This window comes from Trachurus trachurus (genome assembly GCF_905171665.1).
Source record: "Trachurus trachurus genome assembly, chromosome: 10".
NCBI lineage: Eukaryota > Metazoa > Chordata > Actinopteri > Carangiformes > Carangidae > Trachurus > Trachurus trachurus.
Genome location: NC_139894.1, coordinates 22,752,742 through 22,778,398, shown reverse-complemented (window position 1 = coordinate 22,778,398; position 25,657 = coordinate 22,752,742). Strand labels below are relative to the sequence as shown.

At 43.1% G+C, this 25,657-nt stretch overlaps 1 protein-coding gene across 2 annotated transcripts in view; it reads right to left on the bottom strand.

The window, feature by feature from the left end:
* The window catches only part of LOC310992809 (glutamate receptor 3), a gene marked incomplete at both ends in the record, with an annotated part of 75,624 nt that overhangs the window by 9,342 nt on the left and 40,625 nt on the right, over window positions 1-25,657 (bottom strand). For both annotated transcript variants that reach the window (XM_083981011.1, XM_083981012.1), the window contains 9 exons: window positions 3,832-4,030; window positions 4,555-4,928; window positions 7,606-7,812; window positions 9,710-9,814; window positions 11,892-11,996; window positions 12,402-12,569; window positions 13,386-13,547; window positions 14,552-14,605; window positions 24,661-24,848. In XM_083981011.1, coding sequence (XP_083837137.1) covers window positions 3,832-4,030; window positions 4,555-4,928; window positions 7,606-7,812; window positions 9,710-9,814; window positions 11,892-11,996; window positions 12,402-12,569; window positions 13,386-13,547; window positions 14,552-14,605; window positions 24,661-24,848 — 1,562 coding nt within the window. The remainder of the gene's footprint in view (window positions 1-3,831; window positions 4,031-4,554; window positions 4,929-7,605; window positions 7,813-9,709; window positions 9,815-11,891; window positions 11,997-12,401; window positions 12,570-13,385; window positions 13,548-14,551; window positions 14,606-24,660; window positions 24,849-25,657) is intronic.

The following is a 25,657-nucleotide window of genomic DNA, read 5'->3' as shown; positions in this document are numbered from 1 at the left end:
GTCCACTGCTGGTTCCTGCTGCCTTAGCATTCCTCACTTACAGGCAATCTGTACACAATCTAAAGATGAAATGCTCATATTGAAAATGTAAATCTTGAGAGGCACCGGTGTGAACAAGGAGATAGACGTGAGGGATTTGCTTGGTATTTTCAAAGATCATTAGCAAATCTGTTCTTCAGGGGGTTTGTTGTTCCAGTAATCAACAATGTCATTAAAATGTTTGAGCGGGAACAAGTGATTAAAACCCAAAGTCAAAGAAATTGCCCTCTCCTCTCTAAATAACCACTTAATCTGTATTGATTCTGAGTTACGCAGCATTTCCAGACCTCTGTCCACTGCCCTTCGAACTGCAGTCCGTTTTTTTTTATTCTTCCTTTGGCATCGCAGGCTACTTTCATTATAGCTGCTTCACTGCTTGTACATCTAAATGCCATCTCCAAACACCCACCACTACATTTCCTTCCTTCCTTTACTCCTCTTGCATTTTGTTTGTGGACATCACCACTTTCCCCCAATATCCTGTGTGCCAGGACTACCTGTATCTCAAGCATGCAGGAATGAAAGTTGAGGCTCTGTGGGTGTACTTTGTCATTGAAGTGTCACATGCTACGCCCTGAATACCAATTGCTCGTCTTTGATGCCTTCGCTGGACTCCAATAGCTCCACTCGCACCTGCTGTTGCTGCTCATCTAAAGTTCGACGAGGCCCTGCGAGGACAGCGCTTCCCCTCAGAGGTTACGCCTATCTCACACAAGTCTATCATCACTTTTGTCAGCTCTCCCTTTTATGCAAACAGGCTCTAATCTTTATAGGAGCCTCCCCTTCACGCAGCACTGTACTGAAACACAAAGCGACAAGAGCTCAGGGAGTTGTGCCACAATGTGTTGCGTATGATTGCGGGGCAACCTAAGGAATTCTTGTATAAATCTCCTTGCTGCCTCGTCTTGATGCAACCCTGGCTACGTGCAGGTCTGCTCCGCATAAAAATGCTACTTATTAAACCTTGTGCTGGACCATGCCGGAGCTATAGAGTGTCTGAGCCACAATAGATGAGACATGAAATTGATTTTCATGCATAGTAAAACGCATTGGGGACTGTACTCAAGCTGTTGTTCCCATCTCCACCACACCTGCACATCACTAAGATGCATGATGTTTGCTGCTGAGGCTGTGGGTAATGTATAATCTTTTGAGGGGAAGAGAAAACAATGCTGCGGTCTCATTTCTCTGCGCAATTATCATTCCTTCATTGTTACGCTGTTAAATGAGGTGCATGAAGGGACAGCAGTGTGGTTGTCTTTGATGGTCTCACCCCAGTATTTACACGTAATTAAACAGCCACATCAGCCCGTTTTATCATCTCAGACATTATTATGATCCGACTTCTCCTTCGATGTGTATTTTAAAATGTAACTGAACCGGGCCTTTCTGATGGAATAAAACCTCATCAAGAGGATAAACATGGCCTCACTGGCTCAACTCATCATTTTCTAATCATACAAAACACAAATATTCAACTGACTGCATGAAAAGATCCATGACAGGTATTAAAATGATGAAACAAACCACAGTGGTGCAGTGGCGCATGACAGCTGCTATGCTGGGGGAAGAGCAACACAAAGCTTGAAGCTATCCCACATTGTCTCAAGGTAAAGCAATAGACAGGTTGGAGGCAGAGGAGAGGAGAGGGTGCCCAAACAAGCAGGGTTGTCTGGGGAAGAGGAGCCAAGAGCGGGTAGAGCTGCACTGCCAAGCGCCTAGAGCCATTCAGGCTTCCTCTGGGCACGTCAGCAGGCTCCCAGGCCAGCTGTCCTAGTTGGTTGTGAACAGCAGAATCGGGGCTTTCTGAGGGATTTGCACTAACACCACTGTCTTTGAAAATTCCTCCACAGCTTCTCTTCATTCCCACCCCCGAATGAAGACACACATGGTGATGTGAATACTGTCACTGTCAGGTAATAAGCCATATGTCCAAACCGTCGCCTCGAGGAGGAGACAGGAAGACAATCAGAGACTTTACCTGATTTCAAAACATGAAAACCGAGGTGAAGGTTTTTGTAGCTCATTATTATGAACCATATTCATGTTACTCTATCTCATTTTCTCACAATCTGTGCAGAAAGGGAGGAAAATATTATTTTTTCCCCCTCATCATTTCAGACCTCGTTCTTCTTGTCAGGAAGTTTTGTAAGATAAACCAGGTGAAATCATGAAGAATTAAAGACCAAGGGTGTCAGAGATGATGGCATATGTCTTGTCTGAAACATTGGACTTGATTTAAAATTTCCAGCTGGCTGATGCCGTATGGGTCTAATTAAGCCTGAATGTATTTCCTGAAAAACAGATCTGAAATAGAACTTGAACTCCTATTAATCAGTGTGTTTTTTTCCTTGTCAGCCCTCTACAGCTTTAATTAAAAGTCCCTTGGAATAGCGGTTCACACATGTCATTTCCTATTTGAAGACATGGGGATGTAAGTAGGACACTCATGACACAGAATACAGGAAAACTGTGACTCCCCGACCACCTCTTAAGATTGTTCTACCAGAAGACCTTAGGTGGCTTCTTTGTCAGGCTGAGAAACCTGGAAATCTGTAATTGGCATCCATCATGTCTGTGACACAGAGACATACAGTATACTGTATATACACCTGTGTTGCAATGCTGATGAAAGGGAAAGTGATGACAGGCTTTGTGAGGTACGGTGAACTAAGAGTTGCTGTCATGTGCCATGTTTCCCGGGATGTATGATCCTCTCAGTGTACAGGCTTTTACAACCAGCTCCTAACAGTTAACAGACACAAGACAAAAGGATTTTTAATATCAAGTTTTAAAGACACTATCTTGTTCTTCTTTGTCTAAAAAAAAACATGGATTTGATTTTACATTTTGTTGTTCTGAGCGACTCAACCCAGGGGTAATACAAATGAATTGCTCTTTCTGCCAACAGGCTGCAGCTGTGAAACATATGAATTGTTTCTCTCCTGCTGATGAGTAATGAGGGAGCGTAAGATAAAAAGACTGTCATATTGCCTTTTCGTCATCGCAGGCAGAGTGCAGTTTCATTAATTTCTTTTTCAACTTATTGCTCTGCAAATGCAAAGGATAGGACTGTCGGTGCAGCCACGCCATGAGCTGCGTTTTCACAGCAGAGGGTTGATCTGCGTTCAAGATATGCAGCGCTCTTTAACTCCTGCATGTGGCTGCTTTTTAGAGACTAATCTACTTTTCGCTTCAGATTTTAGTTAATTTATGACTTAATTGCCAAGCTAGTCCCTCATGCCGACGGACATATTGCATATTCCATCTGAACCATCTTTCAGACTGCTCTGTTTGACCTACAGGGCTCTTCTTCATCAGGTCCAATTTGCCAGCTATAGCCAGCTAGCTAATTATATTTCATGAGCTGACCCTTCTGAGTTTGAGCCTGATGTGGGTTCTTTGATTAGCCGCCTGTTTTTATCACCTCTGAGTCGTCCACGTTGTTATCGCACTTTCTGCTGACAGCCCCGGTGCCTCAAGGTTGCACACTGCAGTACTGCCGCATAAATTTCACGTTCATGTCATAAGAGTTCAAGATCTGCTTCTCTGTCAACATGCCTCATTTGGAGCAATCTTGTGCAGGTCAGGAGTGCTGCACTAAAGGTACACAATGGAAAAGCTGCAAGGCGGAGTTTATCAAGGACACAGAGCAGTTCTTATGATTCAACGTGCCTGAGTGCAAAGTGTTTAGGCTTTTGCATTGTTTGCCATTTGAAATGAAAGCAAATGAGCCAGTGGCTTTTTTAGTCAGCTGCTGAGTTTGTGAAACAGTAAGTTGGTGCCACTCACCCTAAAAAACTCTTTTGTGGAGCCTGAGTCCAGAGTGCCGTATGCTATCTCTGTCTGCTTGGCCAGGTCTTCAGCGCTTTCTATAGGAGAGACCATCCTCTCCACTGTCAGGAAGGCAGCCAGGTTGGCTGTGTAGGAGGAGATAATGATGAGGGTGAAGAACCACCACACACCACCGACGATACGGCCCGACAGAGATCTGCCAGAGAGACGTTGATGACAAGAAAAACAAAGAATGTAATTATTCAGTGACATGTGGTGCCTATTGAACCGCTAAGATCTACCAGTTGTGTTTGCCTAATTGCATCAGTCAACAGAATTTCCTTGTAAATCGTTAAAACAACATGGTACTGCATCAGCGCTCTAAAAAAGCTCATTTCCAAGGAAAAAAGCAGCAGTTGTTTAACAATGTACTCTACTCTGAGTCTTTAATTGGCTGTGAAACAATCAGGGTCAAAGATCACTTCCGAGCCTGAAGAAAGTATTGATGAAACCATTTTGTTGATGATAATTTCAGCACAGTAACTGACAAATTCATTTACACATACAACATAATAGCTGCACTAAATGTGAAATGATTATAGCATTAAATAACAAACAGCTAAAGGAAGAGGACAGATAATGATTGAGTGGTTTCGGTGCACTTTTTATAATATCCAGTATTAATTTCTTGCTCTGTTCTGCTCTGCTGTTCACTCCTGGTTTCTATTGGAGCTGACCCACCTGGGAGAGATGTCACAGCCCTGCTGCATGAAGGCGCCCAGTGAGAACCAGAGGGAATTGAAGATGCCAAAGTCATTGGGAGGATCAGGGGGAGTCTGGGGGTCTTTGGTCTCGTCCTGTTCCTCGAGGTTCCACTCATAAGGACTGAACCGACTGACCAGGAACAGAACCACGCTCACCCCAATATAGGCAAACACTATACACATCCAGATCTCATAGGCCAGCGGGTCCAGGAAGGAGAAAACGCCAGGCTTGGACTTTTGGGGCTTCTTTATCATAATGGAGATGCCCAAGCTCATAAACGGCTTGGAAAAGTCTATCACCTCCTCTCGAACCAGAGTAATGGTGAGAGGTGCAACAGCTATATCTGCTCTCTGGAAACAGGGACATGCACAGTGAGCATTAGTTATGACCTGTGTGAGGAAAAAGTCATTTTACATGTATGTGTGTGTGCTGGATCTGAAGCTGGAGAGGGAGCTTAAAACAATCATACACATTTTACATATGATAAGAAATAAGCCTGTGACGATGACACTGGAGGGCAGGCTGAAAGAAAAGACACGCAAGTCAAAAAAAAAAAAGCAGCGTAGCATAGACACCGTGTTATGACCTGGGATGGCAGCTAATACATCTGAGATTCACACAGTAAAATTAATGTGATTTTCCACTGGAACGTGGCCATGTTAGGAGGTGAGAGGGAAGAAAAAGCTCACGAGGGCACTGTGAGACTTTAAGAGAGCCAGCTTGAAAAAAATCCACCAAGGCAGATGGGAGTTTGAGTCATGTTTGGCCAAATGCTTCCTTAATCAGGACTAAAGAAGACACAGTGGGGCAAAAAAGAAAAGAAAACTTCAGCTCTACAAGTTTTTATTAAAACTGCAAAGTAAGGACTTGTCTTAGTTCAGCCGTTCAATAAATGCCTTGTAACTTAAAGCTGGGATAGGCACTAATTTTTTGGCATCAACAGGCAAAAATTCCATAATCACCTTTCAGCATATTTTTAATTCGGTCGGTGCAAAGAAGACATCTGCACCTCCTCCTGGCTCTGTTCACAGAGTTCAGAAAATGTAGCCTGCAATGAGAGACTTTGGCCAATCACTGGTCTTTTCAGAGCTCATCCCTACAGATGGACACCTGTCAGTTTGGGTGAAGCTCTTCAGAGATAGATAGAAGTTCTGCTTCTTCTGGATGGGCAACGGGCCTCTAACTTCAGTATGTAGTGATTTCTAAATGTGTTGTAGTGGTCAGTTTTGCATGTAGATTTACCACAAAGGCAAGTCATGAGTGGCTATGCTAAATCTGGCTAATAGTTAGTTAGTCTATACTGTATGTAGTGTGTGTTTCTTTTCTAGACGTCTGCCTACCCCAGCTTTAAACTTAAGAAGAAAAAAAATGAGGAAAAGTAAGTCCTGACTGGGTGAACTTCATCACATGCCATACAGGAAGCTGGAATTCCCAAACACAGCTTATTCTTGCATTAGTGAGAATTTTTTTTTCAAGCTGTTTCTCTTTATCTCCCTCCTTTACTCTGCTGCTTCAATCACATTATATTATCAAAACACGTCCATGGAGGTGGCGCTGCCTTTTTAGAAATCACAATGGGTTTCTTTGTAAAAGCAGAAGAAAACAATTAATCACATTAGACATTGTTACTGCAGCCCGTGTGCTGATGTGATTAATTAAATAACTGCATCCTCTTCAAAGGAGCCATTCGGTAAAGGACAGCTCCTTGGATTGCGCTTATGTGGAAATCTAGAAAACACCGGATTGAAGCAGCACGAGGCAGAAAATGTTGCTTACAAGGTCAAACTAGGAGCAACACAAATAGACCCAATAAACACAACTGTTTCCTTTGTGCTGTCAACACAACATTGTGAAGGGCTATAACCATCTAATCCTCGTGCAGGCGTAAGCAGCGCTCAATCAATGGTGAGGGAAACAAAGCAATAAAGAGCAGCCTCAGGCCTAACCTTTAAAAGACAACTAAAATCAAATTAATTTACTGATCAAAAGGTCAAAATGTACAAAACTATTAGTCCCGGCCCACCTGCTGTAAAACTACAGGCCTGGAAAGACTTGACAGCGACATGATTGGGGTATTTTTTTCATCTTCCATCTGCAGGGAGTGGACTTTTCCCATTTGAAAGATAATTTGGTGGCGATAGCACATCAAACCAGGCAATCTCTCAGGCTGATAGTTGGGAAATTGAACAGATGAGGAAGCCTTACCCTCATGCATTTTGTATTTGGCCCCTGTTCAACTATTGTGGCCTCGGAGAAAGGCGAGAAAGGAGTTAAGGGGAGGGTGGAGTGAGGTGGGGGGGGGGGGGGTAATTTTGGAATGCTCGAGGTGTTGCGAGAGCCTGAGAGCTGTCTGATGTAAAACACGGCATGACCCTTCACTAATGTGAGAGGTTCAACCTTTATGGAGCACAACACATATGGATCTTGTTGTTGCAAACCGCAAACCACCATTTAGCTGTTGATTCTAAAGCAGATTTTCTCAGCTGCGAATTTACAATGTGGCATATTCATCATACACATCAAACATTGAACATAATTACACAATCACTTCAAAGGCATACGATTTTTCATTCATCAAAGTGATTACAGTGTGTTTGCCATATGGACTCATTGTTTTCATGTACCTACCTCTGTTTCGACTGTAAGAGAGGGAGAGCGAGAGAGAGAGAGAGAGAGACAGAGAGAGAGAGAGCAAGAGAGGGAGAGGGAGAGAAAGAAAGAGAAAGAGAGAGACGGCTTTCTAGGCTAAGCAAGAGGGATTAATTGCAATGAACAGCACTGAGAAATGATTTCATTTTCTCCGTCTCAAGATGATCATCAACTCCCCAATGCTTGAGGCTGCATTTGACAAATTCACTCACAGCTGAGCTTCCTGAGACAGCATTAGACTTTGAACTGTGGGCAAGAGCTCATGAGTTCACAATGGGTTGGTGATAACCTTAAGACAGAAAAATGAGATCTCCTCTCATGTTGAAGTTCCTTGCAAACTGTCATGTAATCAGCGAAATCAAGGCTCCCAGTACTCACCCCATAGACCAGTTCACCCACCATCCCGTTCCACGTCTTGGTCTCGGGGTCTCGGGCTCCGTACTTCCCATCCATTACTATAGACAGTTTGTACTTAATTCCAACATGTTTGGCAATCTCAGATGCTAAATCGACGCAGTAGCCTTCATATCTGTCATTCCCCTCCAGATGCATATAATTTTTCTTGTACATCACATAAGGAGCTTCCTGTTGATTCAAACACACGCTGGTTTATTCACTCCCATGCCCTAGCATACATTCAGTTAGACAGAAATATGCTTACATGCGCTCATATGTGCCCGTGCATACACACACCCACACACCCACACACATACACACACACACACCTCCGCACACACATAGGTTCATCCACACACGCAGAGAGATACAACATAGTATAAGCTGCTATAACCACACCCATGCAGTCATGCGTACAAAGATGATGCCCTGCGAATGCACAAATATGCACTGATAACAGCAGCATGATCATGTGGTCACCCTGCTTTCATCAAGCCGTGGCGGCCAGCAGACACCGAGCCCAATGCACCCAACCCATTTTGAGCCCAAGGGTGCTACTCTGTGGCATAATAAAGGAAGGTTAGAGGAAGGGAGGACACTGTTTTTTTTTTCGTTTTTTTTTTCATTTGTGTAGGAGAAAACAGAAGGCCAGAATGAGTTTTATCAGGGCTGGGAGTCATTGACAGGCAAGGTGTGGGTCAGCTCAGAGGTGGGTGGGGATGGGAATGGGGATGGGTTTCATAAGTAAATGCCAGTGACAGGAGAGGGATCAGAGAGTGCCCATAGTATCTCAACATATTCAAGCACATTGCACCAATGCGCAGTTAAAGGCCGTTTCATTCCAAAATAAATAAATAAATAGAAAATGAAAGGATAAATAAATGAAACAAAACGAGCTGTTATTTACTATCCAGAAAAATGCAAAAAGAAAAAAAAAGGAAAAAGAAAAGAAAATACTCCATAAATAAAATAATTACATCAGGAGATCATGAGCGTGCTAGTTTTCCTCTCCTTTTCAAAACGCTGGTGCAGCTTGTCTTTTCTCTTACTGAGCACATCATCATTATCAAACAATAGGACCGCTCAGGAGAGCAGGCATTGTCATTACAGCCACACACAATTAGAGTGCAAGTAGGAGAGCAATGGTTTGTTTGTTCTGTGCTGAACGTATCCCCTCACCTCCGATTCCACTGAGTGTTTCCCTCCAGTTAACACTTGTTTACCTCCTGACTGTATTTCTCATCCAGAAATGTTAAATGTTTCCTCTTGCTATTGAGGGACACTTCCACGCGCCTTGGAATACAAATGAAAACCTAGCAGCGGATAAATACCAAAGATCCTTATCGTTTTCAAACATTATTTTTTACCAATTTAACATGTTTGTTTCCACTGAATCAGACGCTGCATCAGGTAATTAAACAGTCAGTGAACTAAAAACATTTAGTTGAGAACAATTACGAGCAAATAAATCTATCATTTTTGTTTGTTTTGCATATTTTGGTCTGGGACAACGCCCAGAAAAATATCCTCTTCTACTGTAGAGCACTGACTGGAAGTTATACTTCAACACAGAACACATGAGGGGGCAATACAAAATAGATTGGAGAGGCATAACAAGGGAAAACACCCCACCTTCTTATTCCTACACCAATGCTGTTTATTTTGCTTTGCCCAGCTTGAAAAACCATTGCAGTATGGTCCTGCAGTCATTCTTCGGCCAGTCTATCCCAAGTGTCATTGAACATTTACTTGATGAGGACAGACAGGTCTACTTACGTATGCGTTTGTATGCGTTTTGTAATTGATGGAGTCAACCATTATCATATATACCATTATTGTGATGTCACTGCTACGACAGGCCACTGAAGTATGGAAAATCAAAATGCTTTGACACCCACACGGATACAGTTGAAACACTCCCCCGGTTTCGGATCGACTGTTTCAACGTGTAGTGAGTGGATGGAAAGCAACGCAAAAAAGATGTGGTTCTACCCGCCCAGGACAGAATGTATCACTCATTGGAATCAACACCATGACCTTGAGTGGCAGAATACGTGAAACATTTAAAACTGCATGGAAAGTGTACCATAATAGTAGTGACCACAATCGTTCGATTTTCCACTGAGGAGTCGTTGGAGACCTGCGGGTCCATAATATTTACAAATCGCGTGTACTCGTTCCAGTACCCAATCTGCAAAAAGAAAACAGCGGTTAGTGGCGCATTCCAACCCACTGACAACACTGATGTCAGTGGACATATAGCAGGCACACTTCAATGCAAGGCAGGGAACTGCCATGATGCAGGGCTCATTAAAGCAACTCTGTATTTCCCACAGGCCCACCGCCTCTGCTAAAGTTCGACCAACTTAGCAGCCAATGATCAGAATACTAAAATGACAATCTGCACATGGAATAAAGAAGGATTTTATACTACATTTTTGCATTCAACAGGCAGTTAGCGCCATGATCAAAGATACTATGAGAATATACAACGGGTTTTTCATGATCAAATAGCCAAACATGCGGGAACTGAGCCGCATGAGCACTCGCCAGACAACTTCAATCCCTCCCACCTTCAGCTTCTCAGGTTTTATGGTAAATAATTGATATTCAGTCCTATGAACTGCATACATGTTTAATAATTTAGCATAATATTTCAGTGGCTCTACAGGCTCTTCTACACAGTCTTGCCATTGCAGTTGCTCTGTATTCTGCTGTACAGATGCTTAAGTCAAACCAATGTCAAGTGTTTGTTTGCCCATCTGAAATAATGGCTGCTCTGGCTCACGATGAAACGTGTTGCATATGTTGTTGCCAATAGTCTAACTGTTGCTGGCTAGGATTTTCCCCCTTCACATCTGGTCCGCATTTCTTTTTTTTTCTTTTCTTTTTTCTTTTTTTGCCTCAGATCTTTAAATGTTTGGGCCAGACAGGTGTACAACAATGCAGAGTTTTTAAACACCAAATGGAGGCGCTAGAAAGCAGCAAACTTCAACTCCAAATTGTGGTCACAGTTGTGGTTGTAGCTGGTGCACTTGCCAGACGGGAGAAAAGCCCCAAATGTTTATTCCCAGGCCTTGTCGGACAGTGATATTTGAGAAGCGCTTCTCTGGGGGGGACGAGGCTGTGGCGAGCTGTGTCATGGAGTGCTGCTCCAGAGGCAAAGTCCTGATCTCACCCTGAGCAGCTGGGACAGATATCAGCCCATACATCACTGGTGACAGTCACAGCTAAGAACCTTCATCCTCTAACTGTCACCAGGGTGACTGGGGGCTCCAGGTCCTGACAAACGGCTGCCCGGCCTGTCTCATCTTCCCTCTTTCCCTCACTCTCTCTCCCCCTGACCTCCTTTCTCCCACTCACTCCATTCCTCGCTCTGCTCTCTCCTCCTCTGTTTGACTGTGCGGGGATGGCTGTAAGGGCTGTGTGATGCTAATTGAAGTGTGGGAGGCATGCGGCATAATCACATGTCATATCAGACTGAGCCCACACTTATCCAGCTAACGAGAAATTCACAGCTGTCTCTTGGAACCCGGTGAGGTTATGAAATAAAACCAGAGGTCATCATATGGTACTGCTTATAATGTGAATGTACCGCTGGGAATTACCGTTTTGAAGAGGAGCCAGAGGAATTCTTGGATCCCCTTTGCAGTAATTGGTTATTTGAATGGTAATTACTGTCAGGAGAGGACCAAAAATCATTTCTGCACTATCCCACGGCACAGAAATAGTCTTATATCATTCTTTTGATAGGACAGTTTTAGCTATCAGATCGCAGGCTGTGTGTGATTTGTGGGGCTTGTAATGCTTGGCATAGCTCATCAGTGCTGCTACCTAACAGAGGCAGAGAAAGGCAATCAGCATTACTCTGCACTGTCCGCTCAGCCCTGCTGGTCCCACATGACTGAAAAAGCCCTCAGTGCTTTAATAAATGGCGGTATAGAGGCCTGTTTGAAAATCTTTCCCTCTGTCACACGGTGACACATATTTCTCTCGCAGCGGTTTAAAATGATCGCACGGCATTGGTTCTGGCACGCCCAAACATGTGGCTAACATTCATGGAGACTTGTTCCCCAGCACAGATGATCGATAAATCATTTAAAATAACAAGTTGGCCGAATTCCACAATTTTGACAAATAATTAACCAAACTTTGATCTGTGCCAGCTGTTAGCTGTGTTTCGATAAAGAGCAGAATTTTTTTTTTTTTTATCCTGTGATTTGACAGTTGATGGATGAGAGCTGATAGAGGTCACCGCTCCGTCTTACCTTCCTCGGCCCACCTGTTTTCATCTCATAAACATCTATAGTGTAGTTGGTCCTCCGGCCGTAGTTGTCAAACTGGATGTTCCCGGTCATACCATGCACTTGGACCTGCCATGAGGGACAGACAGACACGGTGGAGGGGGGGGGGGGGGGTGTAATAACCATCATTTTGCATATATAGCTGGTATTAAGGTGCTTGTGTGCATGGAGCAACTGGAGTGTGTGCTGCCTGTTAATCAAATGATGAACTGGATACGCTTTAATAAAAGATGTAGTTTTATGGTAATGAGGGCCTGGATTTGAGTGAGCTCTGTGCAGAGATATCTGGAGGCAGAGGGAGGAGAACAGCTCTGCGCTCTCTTCCCTTCTCTCTGTCACTTTCCATCTTTATCACAGTCTCGCTCCCTATCTCTGCCTCACTTCTTCTAGCCTTTTCTTTAGTTATCTGCTTGCCTCTCTTTCTCTCCCTCTCTCCCCCCCCTCCCACTCTTTTCCCCTTCTACCCCCTCCTACCGTTTTGAGAGCTCTCTCAATGTCGATGCCTTGGCTCCAAGGAACAGCGGGATTGGCTAGACAGTCTCCGGCGCTGCCACGGCGAGAGACATCCACACGTTGGCGCCGCAGGTACCTGAAGGCCTCTGCTATCACCAGGATGGCATCATGGGTCAGAGCTGAAGTGTACTGTACACACCCCCCCCAAAGAATAAAATAAAAATAAAACAGCAGGACACAGAGAGACAGGAACACATTGTGGGAGGCAGAAGATAAGATAAGATTACTTGTTTTTGTAACTTTATATTTTCCGGTGACTATGTTATGCTCTGTGAGGACTAGAAATGAATAATGTAAACCACTATGGATGAAGCTTTTATATAAATATATCATCTTTTCAAATCAGTTTACAGTGTTTGTTTGCAGTGAAATGAGACAATCCCAGGGGACACTGGGGTTGAGTGTATGTTTATTTTAGCCACCAGGTCGGACCAGTGTGGGTGGGTTGGGTACAAGCTCTGATGCACTGCTCATGACAAAAATAGTTTGATCAGACAGATATGATTGGAAAAGCTGGGACGCCTCTGGATCAGGATCTCTTTCAAAACTTTTATTGCAGAGTTATAAAGAGATAAAGACATTAATGTGCAGTTTTATCTCCCACGCGCTTCCCTCCAACTTCACATGACCTTTTCACCACTGAGGGCTGAGCCACTTGTTTGTTGACCACTGCACCGTGACAAAATCTAATTAAATGCCATTCAAAATCAATTTCTTTCTTGATCATTGTTTAATTAGATGTAAATTGAGGCTGCGATATAACCTTGCCTCGCACCGCCTATCAATATATCGATCGCTGGGAGGGATGCAAAGCAAAGAGGAGGAAGCAAGGGTTGGGAGGAAGACAGAATGACAAAGGAAAAAGGATGAGGGGTGGAGAACACTTCAGAGGGGATGATCGTTGTATTCTGCATGCACAATGAAAGGCCTTGTAGGGGGAACTACCTTCAGAGGAGCGTTTCGAGCTTCTGGGAATTCTCTTTCATCCAGCCGCTCCCAGCGCTGCATAAACTGCTGTACTATCGGGTTCTCAGGGTTGACTATCTGAAACCCTGAGATGTTGGCTCCACCGGCGAAGACTTTGTCCAGACTCACATTTGAAAATCCCTGAGTAAAACAAGTGAAAGGAGGAAGAAGAAAACTCATGCACCTTGTTTTTCTTTGAGGGTTTCTTTCTTTCTTTCTTTTTTTTTTAAATAGCCTGTGGCAGAGCACCACAAAATATTAGCAGCTATTCTGGCAGTGTGCTACAGTAGGTGCATTTTATTATGAACTCTGTGCTGTATGAGAAAGCGACATGTGTTAGCCATTACACTGAGGCAAATGTTTCCCTTCACGCTTTGCGGTGTAACCTGAATTCATTCACAGATAAACAACCTGCAAGTAGATACTTTACTGTTTGTTTCAGATCATGTAGAAGACAAAATATTTTACTTGAACCAGCTAACCTACTTTCATTCAGAAAGCTTTGCCACTAAAAAAAAAATTCTAATGCATTTCAAAACCTCTGCTATTCCAGATGCCTTCAAATTTCCTTCTTCACCCTAGAGCCACAACATGAAGTTTCTTTTTATGGTCAAATTGCTGTTTTTTTTAAAGTGCAGGATTGTGTCATGTCGTGCAAGGACATGTGTCTGGCTCCTGCATAATCACATCTTCTAACGCCAGGGAAACACCAGCAGGGGATGTGCAAGTGGGATCAGGGTAGGCCTCCACTTTAAAACTTTCATCCTAATATCAAGGATAAATTAATATTTCCTCCACCAGTGTGTGTGTGTGTATGTGTGTGACTGTCCTCCAAAGACAGTTGAAAAGGTTAAATGTTGGGGGATTATCTTACACTTAAATATTTTCAGCAAAGCAAATGTGCAATGTCTGCAAGGTTGTGATTGATAACGCATGAGCAACACAGATAATAATCCATACTGTATATATACAGAGAAAAAACAAAACATACTGTATATTGACTTAAAAAAAAAAATTCATACAAAAGCCTATAATCCATTTATTGTGCATGCACATTTGTGCCCATGGCTGAGACTAAGCCGTATCACATGCAGCAAAAAGCAGGTTCCACTCCCTCCCTGGGGAGCGGCTCGGTTATTACTCACAAGATTGGCCAGAATGTAGTGGTAACCACGGCTGTTCTTCCCCAGGGTCACAACCTATGGGAGAAAAAAACATCAATACAGTAAACCACCCATGAGATGAGAGCCAAGAGCCAGGGCTTGTATAAGTGGCTACAACAATCTCTGTAAACGCGAGCAGGCACGCAGGATGCCACTGAAGTTGCAACAAAGCAACATCGCCTATGGAGTAACAAAAGAGAGAGAGAGAGAGAGAGAGAGAGAGAGAAAGAGAGCAAGAGAGAGAGAGCAGTTAGAGGCGGTGTTCATTAAGGAGGAGCTGATAATCGAGAAAAGGGAAGAACGAGGAACATCCTTGAATATTCCGCTCACTTTGAAGTCCCTCACAGTCTTTAGCAACGGCTGGACAGGAGGTAGAAATAGGAAAAAAAAAAAACATTTCAAAGGAATTTACAGTGAGACAGTAAGATGTAGATCTTGCTCTGCTTTGAAAATATCACACCTTTGGAGCATAACAGCATGTTTCAACCCACGCAGCCTGTCTGAAAATAGTAAGTGGTGTTCTAAGCCATTCCATCAGTATGCTACTAACCATATGTTTCCTTTTATTCTCAATTTCTTCTTCCTTTTGTTCGAAGCCTGCAGATAAATTCAATTGTGCAACTCTGAATTGTCTTTTTTTATGTGCATTACATGCTGGACATGATTTTGGCCTGTGCCTCATGAGGTCTGTTATTTATGAGTTTTTGCAGTCTGTTGCCGATGGACTTCTGAGCAGCTGCCATGCAGAAACCTGTCAACCATGTCTCGGTTTTCATCTGCGTTCTACAAACATAGCAACACAAGTTTACAGCAAAATCAGCATGTTTGCACATGTTCTGGCTCCGTCACAAAAACAAACTGTCAGTTCATCATCTGCCTGTGTGTGTGCGTGTTAGGCCGGGGACGTTGGATATTTGTTACTGTGGATCGTTTACAACATTCCCGCTGAGTAGGAGAGAGTGATGAAAAGCAAAGTTGTATCTTCACATCTCAGGCTGCAAGAAAAAAAAAAAGTCTCTGAAGGACTTTTCAGTTTCACCCGCTTTGTCTCTGATCACAGCGATTCACTGTGCTATGCTGAACTTCAGCTGACCTGAAGAGACAGTAGCAGACAACAATAAAACAATCATCCTAGCTGGGGCTGACTATCCTTCCAAATTAAATAAACCACTTGTCTCCCTCTTTTGTGGACACCTGAAGGTTGTCCAGGAGCGGGAGAGAAGTTGCTGGTGTTTTTCAAAAAAAAGAGCACTCAGGGGATCACAAAGTCTTTCACTCATGCTATCAAGCTGCTTGGGTGGGTCAGCGTTCTCTGACAGCTTCCCCATCATTAAGGGTTTAAACCTTCAGCGCTGCAGGATGTCAGACAGAAGGGAACAAACCAAGACGGCAAAAAAGAAACAAAGAGGAAATGAGCTGATTATAATTCAGAAATAGCAGGAGTTGGCTTTTAGAATCCATCAATCTGCGTCTAATGAGCAAGTGACAGAAAGCTCCATGAAAGGAAAATCTCTGCAATGTTTATGCTGCACTGATAAGGGAGCTCGACAGATCACGGCTACTTCTCTCTGTAATTGCTCACGGGTCTGACTTTCAGACGTTTAGCCCTGCTGCGTTTCCTCGGACAAGCCCCTCAGGTCCACGCTCCCTCGCCGTGCACTAACCTTGACTCTGGCTGGAAGCCCGCCTCCTCAACACCTGCGCAGGAGCTGGGCAGAGAAAGGTCTTACCCCCCACCTGCAGCCATGCAGCTCACAGCCAGCCTGGCAACCGCTACAAGCAGCAACCTTGGGATGGAGCACAGCACGACACTGATGACACATCAGATACACTGAACCTCCGGCCAGACCACACCAACCTCTTGCCTCAGCCCTTTTAATTAGGCAGACGGCGAGATCCGACTCCAGTTGAGACACACAGATTTTATTATTACTAGTTGTGATGCTCCGCTAAGTGGCTTGTAAGCGCAGATGGTGATACACTATCTCTTCACTGTGTTGATGAGATATGATTGTCTTCCGTTTCCTCTTAAACTCAATAATATTTGTGCACAAACTCAGATTAGACACAGGGAAATAAACTGTATCTTAACTGTGAATAAGCAGCTGGTTAAAGCGCTGCTCAGTAAAATAACTTTGAAAGCGTAGTTTTGGGAAATACAATTATTTGCTTTCTTTTCAAGATTAAAATGAGAACATGGGTGCTAATTACAGCTGTAACTGGGGCATTATTAGCTTAGCATAGCATAAAGAAACAGGCAAACATGTAGCTTGGTTTGAATACTAAGGCTCAATATTTGGTGGTTCAAAAGGTTAAATATTATTTACTTGTACAGGATGTTAATTTTTACTTAAACATGCACATATTAATTCAAGCAACTACACTTGCACATATTTATATTATAGTATGGGTACTTGCATATGTATACATACTGTATACAGTACATGCATATATGTATATGTCGTCTGCTGCCTCCTGTTTGCTTTAATTATCCTTGAGATGTATTTAGAATATAATTAATTGGGCATATACCAAAGAGGCACGTATGTGTGTATACGATGCCCTACAATTTATACCGCAAGTTAGAACAAAAACTAAGTCATTAAGTTCAAGGAGCTCTATAAGCTTCCACAATAAAATTGAGGTGAGGCATACAGATCAGAAAAAGGGTATAAAGCCATTTGTAAAGCTTTGAGGGTCCCAGCAGCAGAGTGGGCTCAATAATTGTGAAATGGAAAAAGTTTAGAACCATCAGGACTCTTGACTCTAACAGAGCTTCAGAAGTCCTCTGCAGGGATGGGAGAAGCTGCCGAAAGGACAACCATCTCAGCGGCACTCCATCAATCAGGTCTTTATTGCAGAGTGGCTAGACAGAATGTGCTTTTAGTAAAAAAGGCATGAGGCAGCCAGTTTACTGTTTGCCAAGTGGCACATTGAGGACTCAGAGCACAAAGACAAAGATTATCTGGTCTGATGAGACACAACCGACAAAGAAACCCAAATATTACACCTGGCAAACATCGGGCACTGTGTATCACCTGGCTAATACCATCTCTATGGTGAAGCCTGATGGAGGCAGCATCATGCTGTGGGGCTGTGTCTCAGCAGCACGGACAAGGAGACTGGTCAGAATTGAGGGAAGGATGTATGCAGCCAAACACACAGACAGATCCTTGAGGAAAACCTAGCTCAGTTGTAAATGCAACCTGCGACAGGGGTGGTTAACCTTCCAGCATGACAATGACCCAAAGAATTCAGCCAAGACAACACTGGAGTGGTTTTGGGACAAGTCTCTGACTCTCCCTCAGTGGCCCGACCAAAGCCCAGACTTATACCCCATAGAGTATTTGCAGAGAGACCCAAGAGGGCAGTTCAGACGCGTTTCCCATCCAGTCTGATGGAGCTTGAGAGGATCTGCCTGGAAGAATGGGATAAACTGCTCAAATCCAGGTGTGTCGAGCATGGAGAGACTTACCCAAGAAGCTGTAATTGCTGCCAAAGGGGCCTCTACACTGAATTAAAGATCTGAATACTTTACTACTTTGATTTGAAATTTGCTGTTTTTTTATTTTTTTATTTTTACAAACACACTTTTGTTGTCATTCTGGATTACTGGATTTTTACAGTGAGCAGCTAAAATGGCAAATTTATAATATTATGATAATTATATTAGCATAATAAATGTGATCCCATGCATATAAATAACAGTGCACTGACTCAACAACAGTGACACAGAAAGAAGAAATGTGTTAAGTGTGTCTAAACCTTCGATAATTCCTCTTTTTCATACAGTGCGCCGTCCTGCAAATCGATCCGCTGGCTGCCTCCACCACCTTTTGTTCTGCTGCTGAAGGAGAGCCTGCGTTTTGCAGCCTGGAGTTTTCTTTAACGGCTGATGGGGACAGACAACCGGGATGACCTTGACTTCACCCTCATCCAGACTCGGCTTGCTTCGCCCTCACCAGACAGAAAGCCTTAAATGTAAAAACTACACATTTCCAATAAAACACCAGGCCGTTTGCCTCAGAGTCTGACCTTTTTACTGTGGAGTTTGCCACGGCACAGGAAGAGGCAGACTGAAAATGATAAGCTCCCAAGAGTTTGTAAATATCATTCAATGAAATACAAATAATGATGCAGTTATTTTTAGCATCAACCTACGAAAAGTCTAAAACACACAAACTTGCACTTGACTTTATCATAATCATATCTATAATGTTAACTCTCGTTAAGTCTGTAAAATATTAATATTTTTCCTGTGTGCTTTTTGATAACATCTCATTTGCTTCTATTTCCATCACTCCTTTTCTTCTAATGAAACTAGCATGCTAACCAGCTAGCCGCAGCCCAGCCAGACGGTCTCATCACTTTACAGCGACTCACCATAACGACCAGTCTGCCCTGAGGAGACGGTACCGCTCAGAGGGAGTACTGTAACCTCTTGTCTTGTAAATACAACAACAGCTGAAGCTCTGGGCAACACTAGTGAGTAAACAGCTGTTCATGCTAATGCTGGCTATGTAGCAACAGCAAAACTCACAAATGGCTCCCTTATATGGGTTGATTGTTGCAGCGGGCCGCTCTGCCTGAGCCAAACATATGAAACACATCTTCATTATTAATCAGAATAGGAATAACAAGCTATATTAACTGCCACATATAATTTCATGATAACAAGTGTTATCACCAGTAGATCAATAGCGGTGGAGTGCTCCACTTCACTCAGGATTGGACACAAGGGTGAATTTGACCTCTAGAAGCTTTGATGCAGAAGGACTTTCCTCTTCTGCGGCCTCCATTTCTGCTCCAAGGCTCTCGGTAGAAGTGCTCTTGGTGGAGCGCGCGCTAATTAACAGCCAGCAGTGGCTGTGGCGGAGATGATATTCTTGGCAGCGACCATATATGCCCCTGAAGATAGCACGAGCGTTGGCCTCCCCCCAACTGCAGAACATTTTAGACGCACCTGACTCATATTCGGATGATTACATCTATCACTGCTCTGAGACAATTTGAGACCCGATACCTTGGGAGGAAGGAATCACTGACGCCGCAGCTGAGACGTCCTTGTGTCGGTGCCAGAACTTTGAAATACTAAGACGTCCTGCTCTGGTTTCACTGAAAACAATCAGGGTCATTTTACTTGATTGATGATAGCAAGGGTGGAAAAAAAAAGTTCCTCCGGTTTAAAGACTGTGCAACTACACGGTGCATATTGTCACATTGGCGGTACACAGGTCTCGGCCTCTCATTCAGCCGTGAAGTCAGCGGGTCACATTCTCTTTAATGATAACGCTTTAATCCCATTCAATTCTATAATCGCAGTTAGTGAATGGCCCTCAACAGCCCAGGTTGGTGCCAGGGATATGAAAGCATATTTGGGAACACCCCCCGACTGCCACCGTCACCACCCAAACACACACACCCACACACCCAAGCTTTACATTGAGTACAGGAACAGATCGGCTATATTTCTGTCAGCCTCTCCTCTCAGCGGCCCGGGGACAATAAGCTGATGTTGAGATCAGGAGCACCTTTCATATCAGCAGAGACGTAAGCTCACTATCTCGCCACGTTTCTCGTCTATCTTTTAGAACAAACCGAGAGACATGCCAGGTAATGTTCCCGGAAAACAGAGTGAGAGTAATCTAGGCGCTTTGGATGCCTGAGGGGGTTTGATGTGGGAAAAGAAAAATGTGTGTTGTGAATTTGGGAAATTTGGATCACTTAGGTTTTATTTCACATCTGTGTTTGTGCGGCTGCGGTATGTCTCAATGCGTTGTCACCTCGTTTACAGTAGGCTCGATATCACTCCCTTTTTTCACCTTGTCATGCTGACATTTTCAGCTACACACAGTCTATTGTCTATTCAAATTCAGATTTTCTAATACATCCAACTGTGGAGTTTCTCCGAGTTTCCCATTCGGGAGCAAAAGGAGAAATATTGAGAACTTGAGGATCTTCCAATTCTCCACGGTGAAGCAATGTGGCCACCCTTCATGCCTCTACAGTCTGCACAATGTTGTCCTAACAAATCCCCAGATGCATCTCTCATTTTTTTCCTTCTCTTTCTGTGAATCCTTTTCACTTCTTATTGTTTTTTTTTTTCTTCCTCCTGCATGAAAATTCAGTTTTGCGGCTGGCAGAGCACTCACTGTCTGCCTCTCTTTGAACAGCTTGCGTGCCCTGGGCCTGTCCCAGACGTTGTAATTTTTTTTCTTTTCCTTCTTCTACTTCTCCTTTTTTTTTGCTTGCCTCCCTTTAACTAGTGATGAGCAGGTTGTTGCCTCTGAGCAGATTCCAGCACAGGAATCCCGGGGGGGCAAGACGGCCAGGAAGGCAGCAGCATAAAGGCAGATATGAGGCTATATGTGCAATCTCATGGATGGATCACATTAGTCAGGAGCAGATATATGCGGTCTAACTCATGCATACATATTCTAAAAAAAAAAAAAAAATCATGATTATGGAAAGTGGTATCAATACAAACATGATTAACTTATACTTGGTCATAGTTCTTGTTTAAACAGGCCAGCCACACACATTCCTCTCAGTATATACTATCATAAAGCCAGATGGTTCAATGAAACACATTTGTTGGATATGATTCAGAGAGCAGAGCTGGCAGAGGCTCTCCCATTTTTGTCGTAAGGGAAGGATTGCCATTGGGTTAATTTATCTGCAGTGCAGTGTATTGATGGAAAAGTCCTATGGGCGATAAATCCTGAGTGGTTGTTACAGCATAAAATGATAATGGCCCGGGTGTAGCATTCTCCTCAGCATCCCAAAACAAATTTGTAGCGAGACTCACTCTGCTCTTATACGAGCAAACAAAACTGCGCCTGATGCAGCACTATGCAAATACTTGCTTCCCGTGTTTCTACATCATGTCAAGTGATAAATGAAGCTAATAAATGTGACATTCAGCTGAGTGTGCTTATGACTGAAAGAAGAGGCACATTCATTGTTTTGTGTACAGTATGTGTGATGAACCTTTCATCTGTAAGGATCGAGACCAGAGAGAGTCCATTAATCTGTTCATCTGAACTGAAAATTAATCAGCAACCATTCTCACAATTATTTTACTTTCTTAGTCCTTCAAAATAGGAGAAACAAAATCTATATCTATTTATATATATACTGTATACAGTATATATATTTTTATATACACAGACACACACAAACATTTGTATAAAATACTAAAATACTGTGTCATAGTCAATAATATCAATAATAAATAGCTCAGAATATACAGTGGATAATTGTGTTATTACTATTCTGATTATTACTGTTATCAAATGAATTAACACTTGTAGCAGCATGTTAATGTTGTAGCTGGTGGAACTAATTGTATTACCTGTTTAATATTGGTGGTGTTTTTTCACAGTTTATTTGTTTTGAAATAAAATAACATAATATTTCTGTAAATGTTGGAGATGAAATAGAAAAACCCCATTCTGTTTAATCCAGTTATATAGTGTAGTGAAGTATCAAGTAATGCAATGGAAAATACTCCAAAATTGTGCTTCAGTAAATATACCATCACCAGATGTCCTTTCAGTTGCTTAGCAAGATCCTTGAAACATAAAAAAAAACTATTCAGAGAACTAGTAGAATAACTAAGGCTCCAAGGACGGAAGCATTAACAATGACCGGATCAAGAGTGGTGCTGTGCTTTTATTTGATTTTTTTTTTTTTGGGGCGACAATTATACCAAATTGTGGAAGCTCAGCTTGCCTTTCCAAGATAACTCTACACCCCATGAACTTCATCGCCTGGTATAAAGACATTCATTCTGCGGTGGGATTGTGCCGACTGAAATAATAAAACTAAGCTACTGAGCTGATTCCCCATTTCCCCCAGCAATCAGCTCGCTGGATCTGTCCTGCCTCATGATCCTCTCTCAACAGGCAGTGACCTTGACGGATTGAAGCCACACGCCGACATTGCGACACACAGACACTGGCCCTGACACACGGGTTCTGTTCAAACTCTCCCCCCTGTCCTCCAGAGAAGAAACTCTATCTGTCTACAATCATTGGTTAATAGAACTACGACAGCAGGTAGAAGCAGCGGGTTCCCACATAGCTGCCACTGGGTGCCATTTTTAGTGTGATTGCCCTCATGGGAGACAGTCCATCCCTGTTTCAATGTATAATGGTATGACCCGGTAGGGGGCAGCTGCAGAGTGAAGTCCTACAGCTTCCCTGAATGCCTGTGACTCATCCATATTGGCAGAGCTGACCAGATTATTTCAATTAACTCCCCCCCAAAAATCCCATACTGAGGTTGTCATTAAAACAAGGGGCAAAATTGAGCACGCTGCTGGTTTCAAGGTTAGCTGTTGTGAAAGCTTTTCCCCCCATCTGCACAAAAAACAAACTTTAGACAGAAAAATGCATGATGGTGGTGGCCGGATGTGGGGAAGGGGAATAGGCTCCCTTTAAAAGACAAAGAAAGAGTTCATTGATGGGAACAAAGACAGAAACAGGAGAACATCAAACAGTTTCCTGCCTCGCATCCTTATTGCTGTTTGCAGGGGAGAGAATGCAATTAAAGCCACAACCATGAATAAGCCTCACGTGTGATTTGTTATGAACATTCCAAGCTCTTCCTAAAAGCTGATGCATATTCTTAACACACAACAAAAAGAGAAAAACAAAAGATTTCATTGTAGCCTCCCAATTGTAAAAACAGGAAATTTGCAGCACAAGAATTAAATTAGACACAGCAAATTAATACTAAAAGCAATTCTGCTTTAAACTATGACTCTGGGATCAAATTAGATTCATAAAAAACAAGTGAAACTAACAGTCATTGAGGGGATATTGTGAGGCAGAGAGAAGCCAATATCTAAATGAATGTTAACGAGCAGAATCCAATTCGGGAGCTGATTGCCTTATAAGCAGGCAGCAGCAAACAGAGGGGTGTAGTAGGGTGGTGTGGGGCAGGCGAACAGAGGAGATGCATGGCATAATAGCCACTCATCTATTCATGGTAATTGTGTTTCCCCTACTACAAGGACTGGTGGACCTTTCATTTCCTCCTCAGGCAGTGGACGTGATAGAGGAACGGAGGGGTTTGGGGTTGTTAAAAGAGGATTAAAAAGGCTGCATCATCAGTGGTCTCTCCAAATGGCTGCTCACGCTCAGACCTCTCAATCTCAGGCTCTTGGGCAGCTTGAACACACACACACGCTGATTTTCAAACAAGCCCGACCTCAAACTTAGCAACCAAACAATGGCAAACCGAGCTCCTCCAACAGGTGGGATTACTGCCGTGCCTCACATTCAACTTAGCACACTGTTATGACCTGAGGACATTAAAGTCAACTTTCTACAGCAAAAATTGCTACGGTCTGGAATGACTTGTAAAACCTGACACACACGACAAGCAGCAGCGCAAAGGATACTAATATTTTATTTTGTCAGTGTCCTCTATATTCTAACACACTGAGCCACTGGATGATAAAAGGCTACTCCAGAAATTTAGTATGGCACTTCCATACAGTACATGAGACAAATGTATGAGTGGATTTCCTTTGGCCTCCTGGGGGGAAAATCTGACATATTATCAGTTTACACTATATGGTGATATGCAAACAGAGGGATTGACACACTGAGTAGCCATGATGTAACATCATCATTCATTTGCAGTCGTGTTTCAGTCCATGCTTATTGAGAAGCTGCAGAAGAAACTGACGTATCCAGAGCTTAAGTCGTTTGGATCAAGCGGCAGGAATGTGGATCTTTCCTTGTCCATATTGCAGTAGAGTACCAGTCTGTTATTAGATCCAGCATGTTTTTCCATTGTTAATGTGCCTCTCTTGTTTTTCAGCCTAACTCAGGATAACTTAAGCAATGTCCCTGGATTCATTTTCTAACATTTGTCAAAGCCCCTTCTGAGCCACAGTAGATAAAATGAAAACAATTCACCATGACTGGTAAATTGACTTTGGCATGTAAAATTGGTGGAGAGCCCCTCTAATATTTGTTATTTTTCTAAATCTCATTTTCTTGGCAGTTGTGTTTCTGAAGCAGAAGGCAACAAAAGGGTAAGACGACAGCGTAGATGTTTGCTTATGTAAGACTCACCTGCTCTAATATGGTGTTGATCCTGTCCACCTCGCAGTCAATCACATAGCGCTTCTCCTGCCTCCTGTCCATCTCCTCAATGATGCGCTTGAACTCGGCCGCGTCTGTTGTGCTGCTAACAGAGCGAGCGGTCACCTGCCAGTTGTTCGCTACTGCTGCCTCCATGATGGCCTGCAGTATGGAGAAACCTAGAGAGAGGGAGAGATACACAGAAAGAGAGAGAGAGACCCCGAGGATTAGACACAAAAGAGACTGGCACACAGTCGTGCAAGAACTGAGTGGCTGCTAATTTATTCTGGGGAGGTTTTTGCTTGGATCCAAAGGTTAAAGGCCATCTCATTACAATCTAAAATAGCATTGTGAAATCTGCAGGCCCACTAAAATATTGTCTAGAGTCTAGACTTCGTGTGCAAGTGTGTACGTGTGTGTGAATTCACATTTGCAATACCATAATGAAGTGAAAGGACAGGAATTGTATCTCCATATTATTAAAAGATCAGTGGGTGATGTTATTGTGCTTGGCATCAATTAAATTATGGCATTTAGCTCAGCCACATGTTAACTTTGACGGTGCGGTGAGACACATCGCGCCCCATGTCTCCTTGGAGGACGGTGCCAAATCATTTAAAGATAAAGACAATGAAACATTCATCCAGGCCAGTGGTAGAAAGAGATCATTATGCTACCAAGAATGGAGAATGAGCCCTTCTAATGATTAATTCACACGTGAAATATTTTCATTTAACAGAGCGCTCAGAAACACTATGGTCAAATCACATACCACAGAATGAATAATGTAGTCCTATTTCTGGAGGGATAGATTGCACGTAGCACAAGCTGATATAAAAATGGCTTAACTCTTCTCCAATGTACAATAGGCGAAAAAGGAACATGAAAGTTATTAATGAAAATCAAGCACACTGCTGGTATCTCATTAAGCCATGGACAATGCAATAGCAAACTGTATGTACAATAAGCCTCTTTTCCATATCTCTGT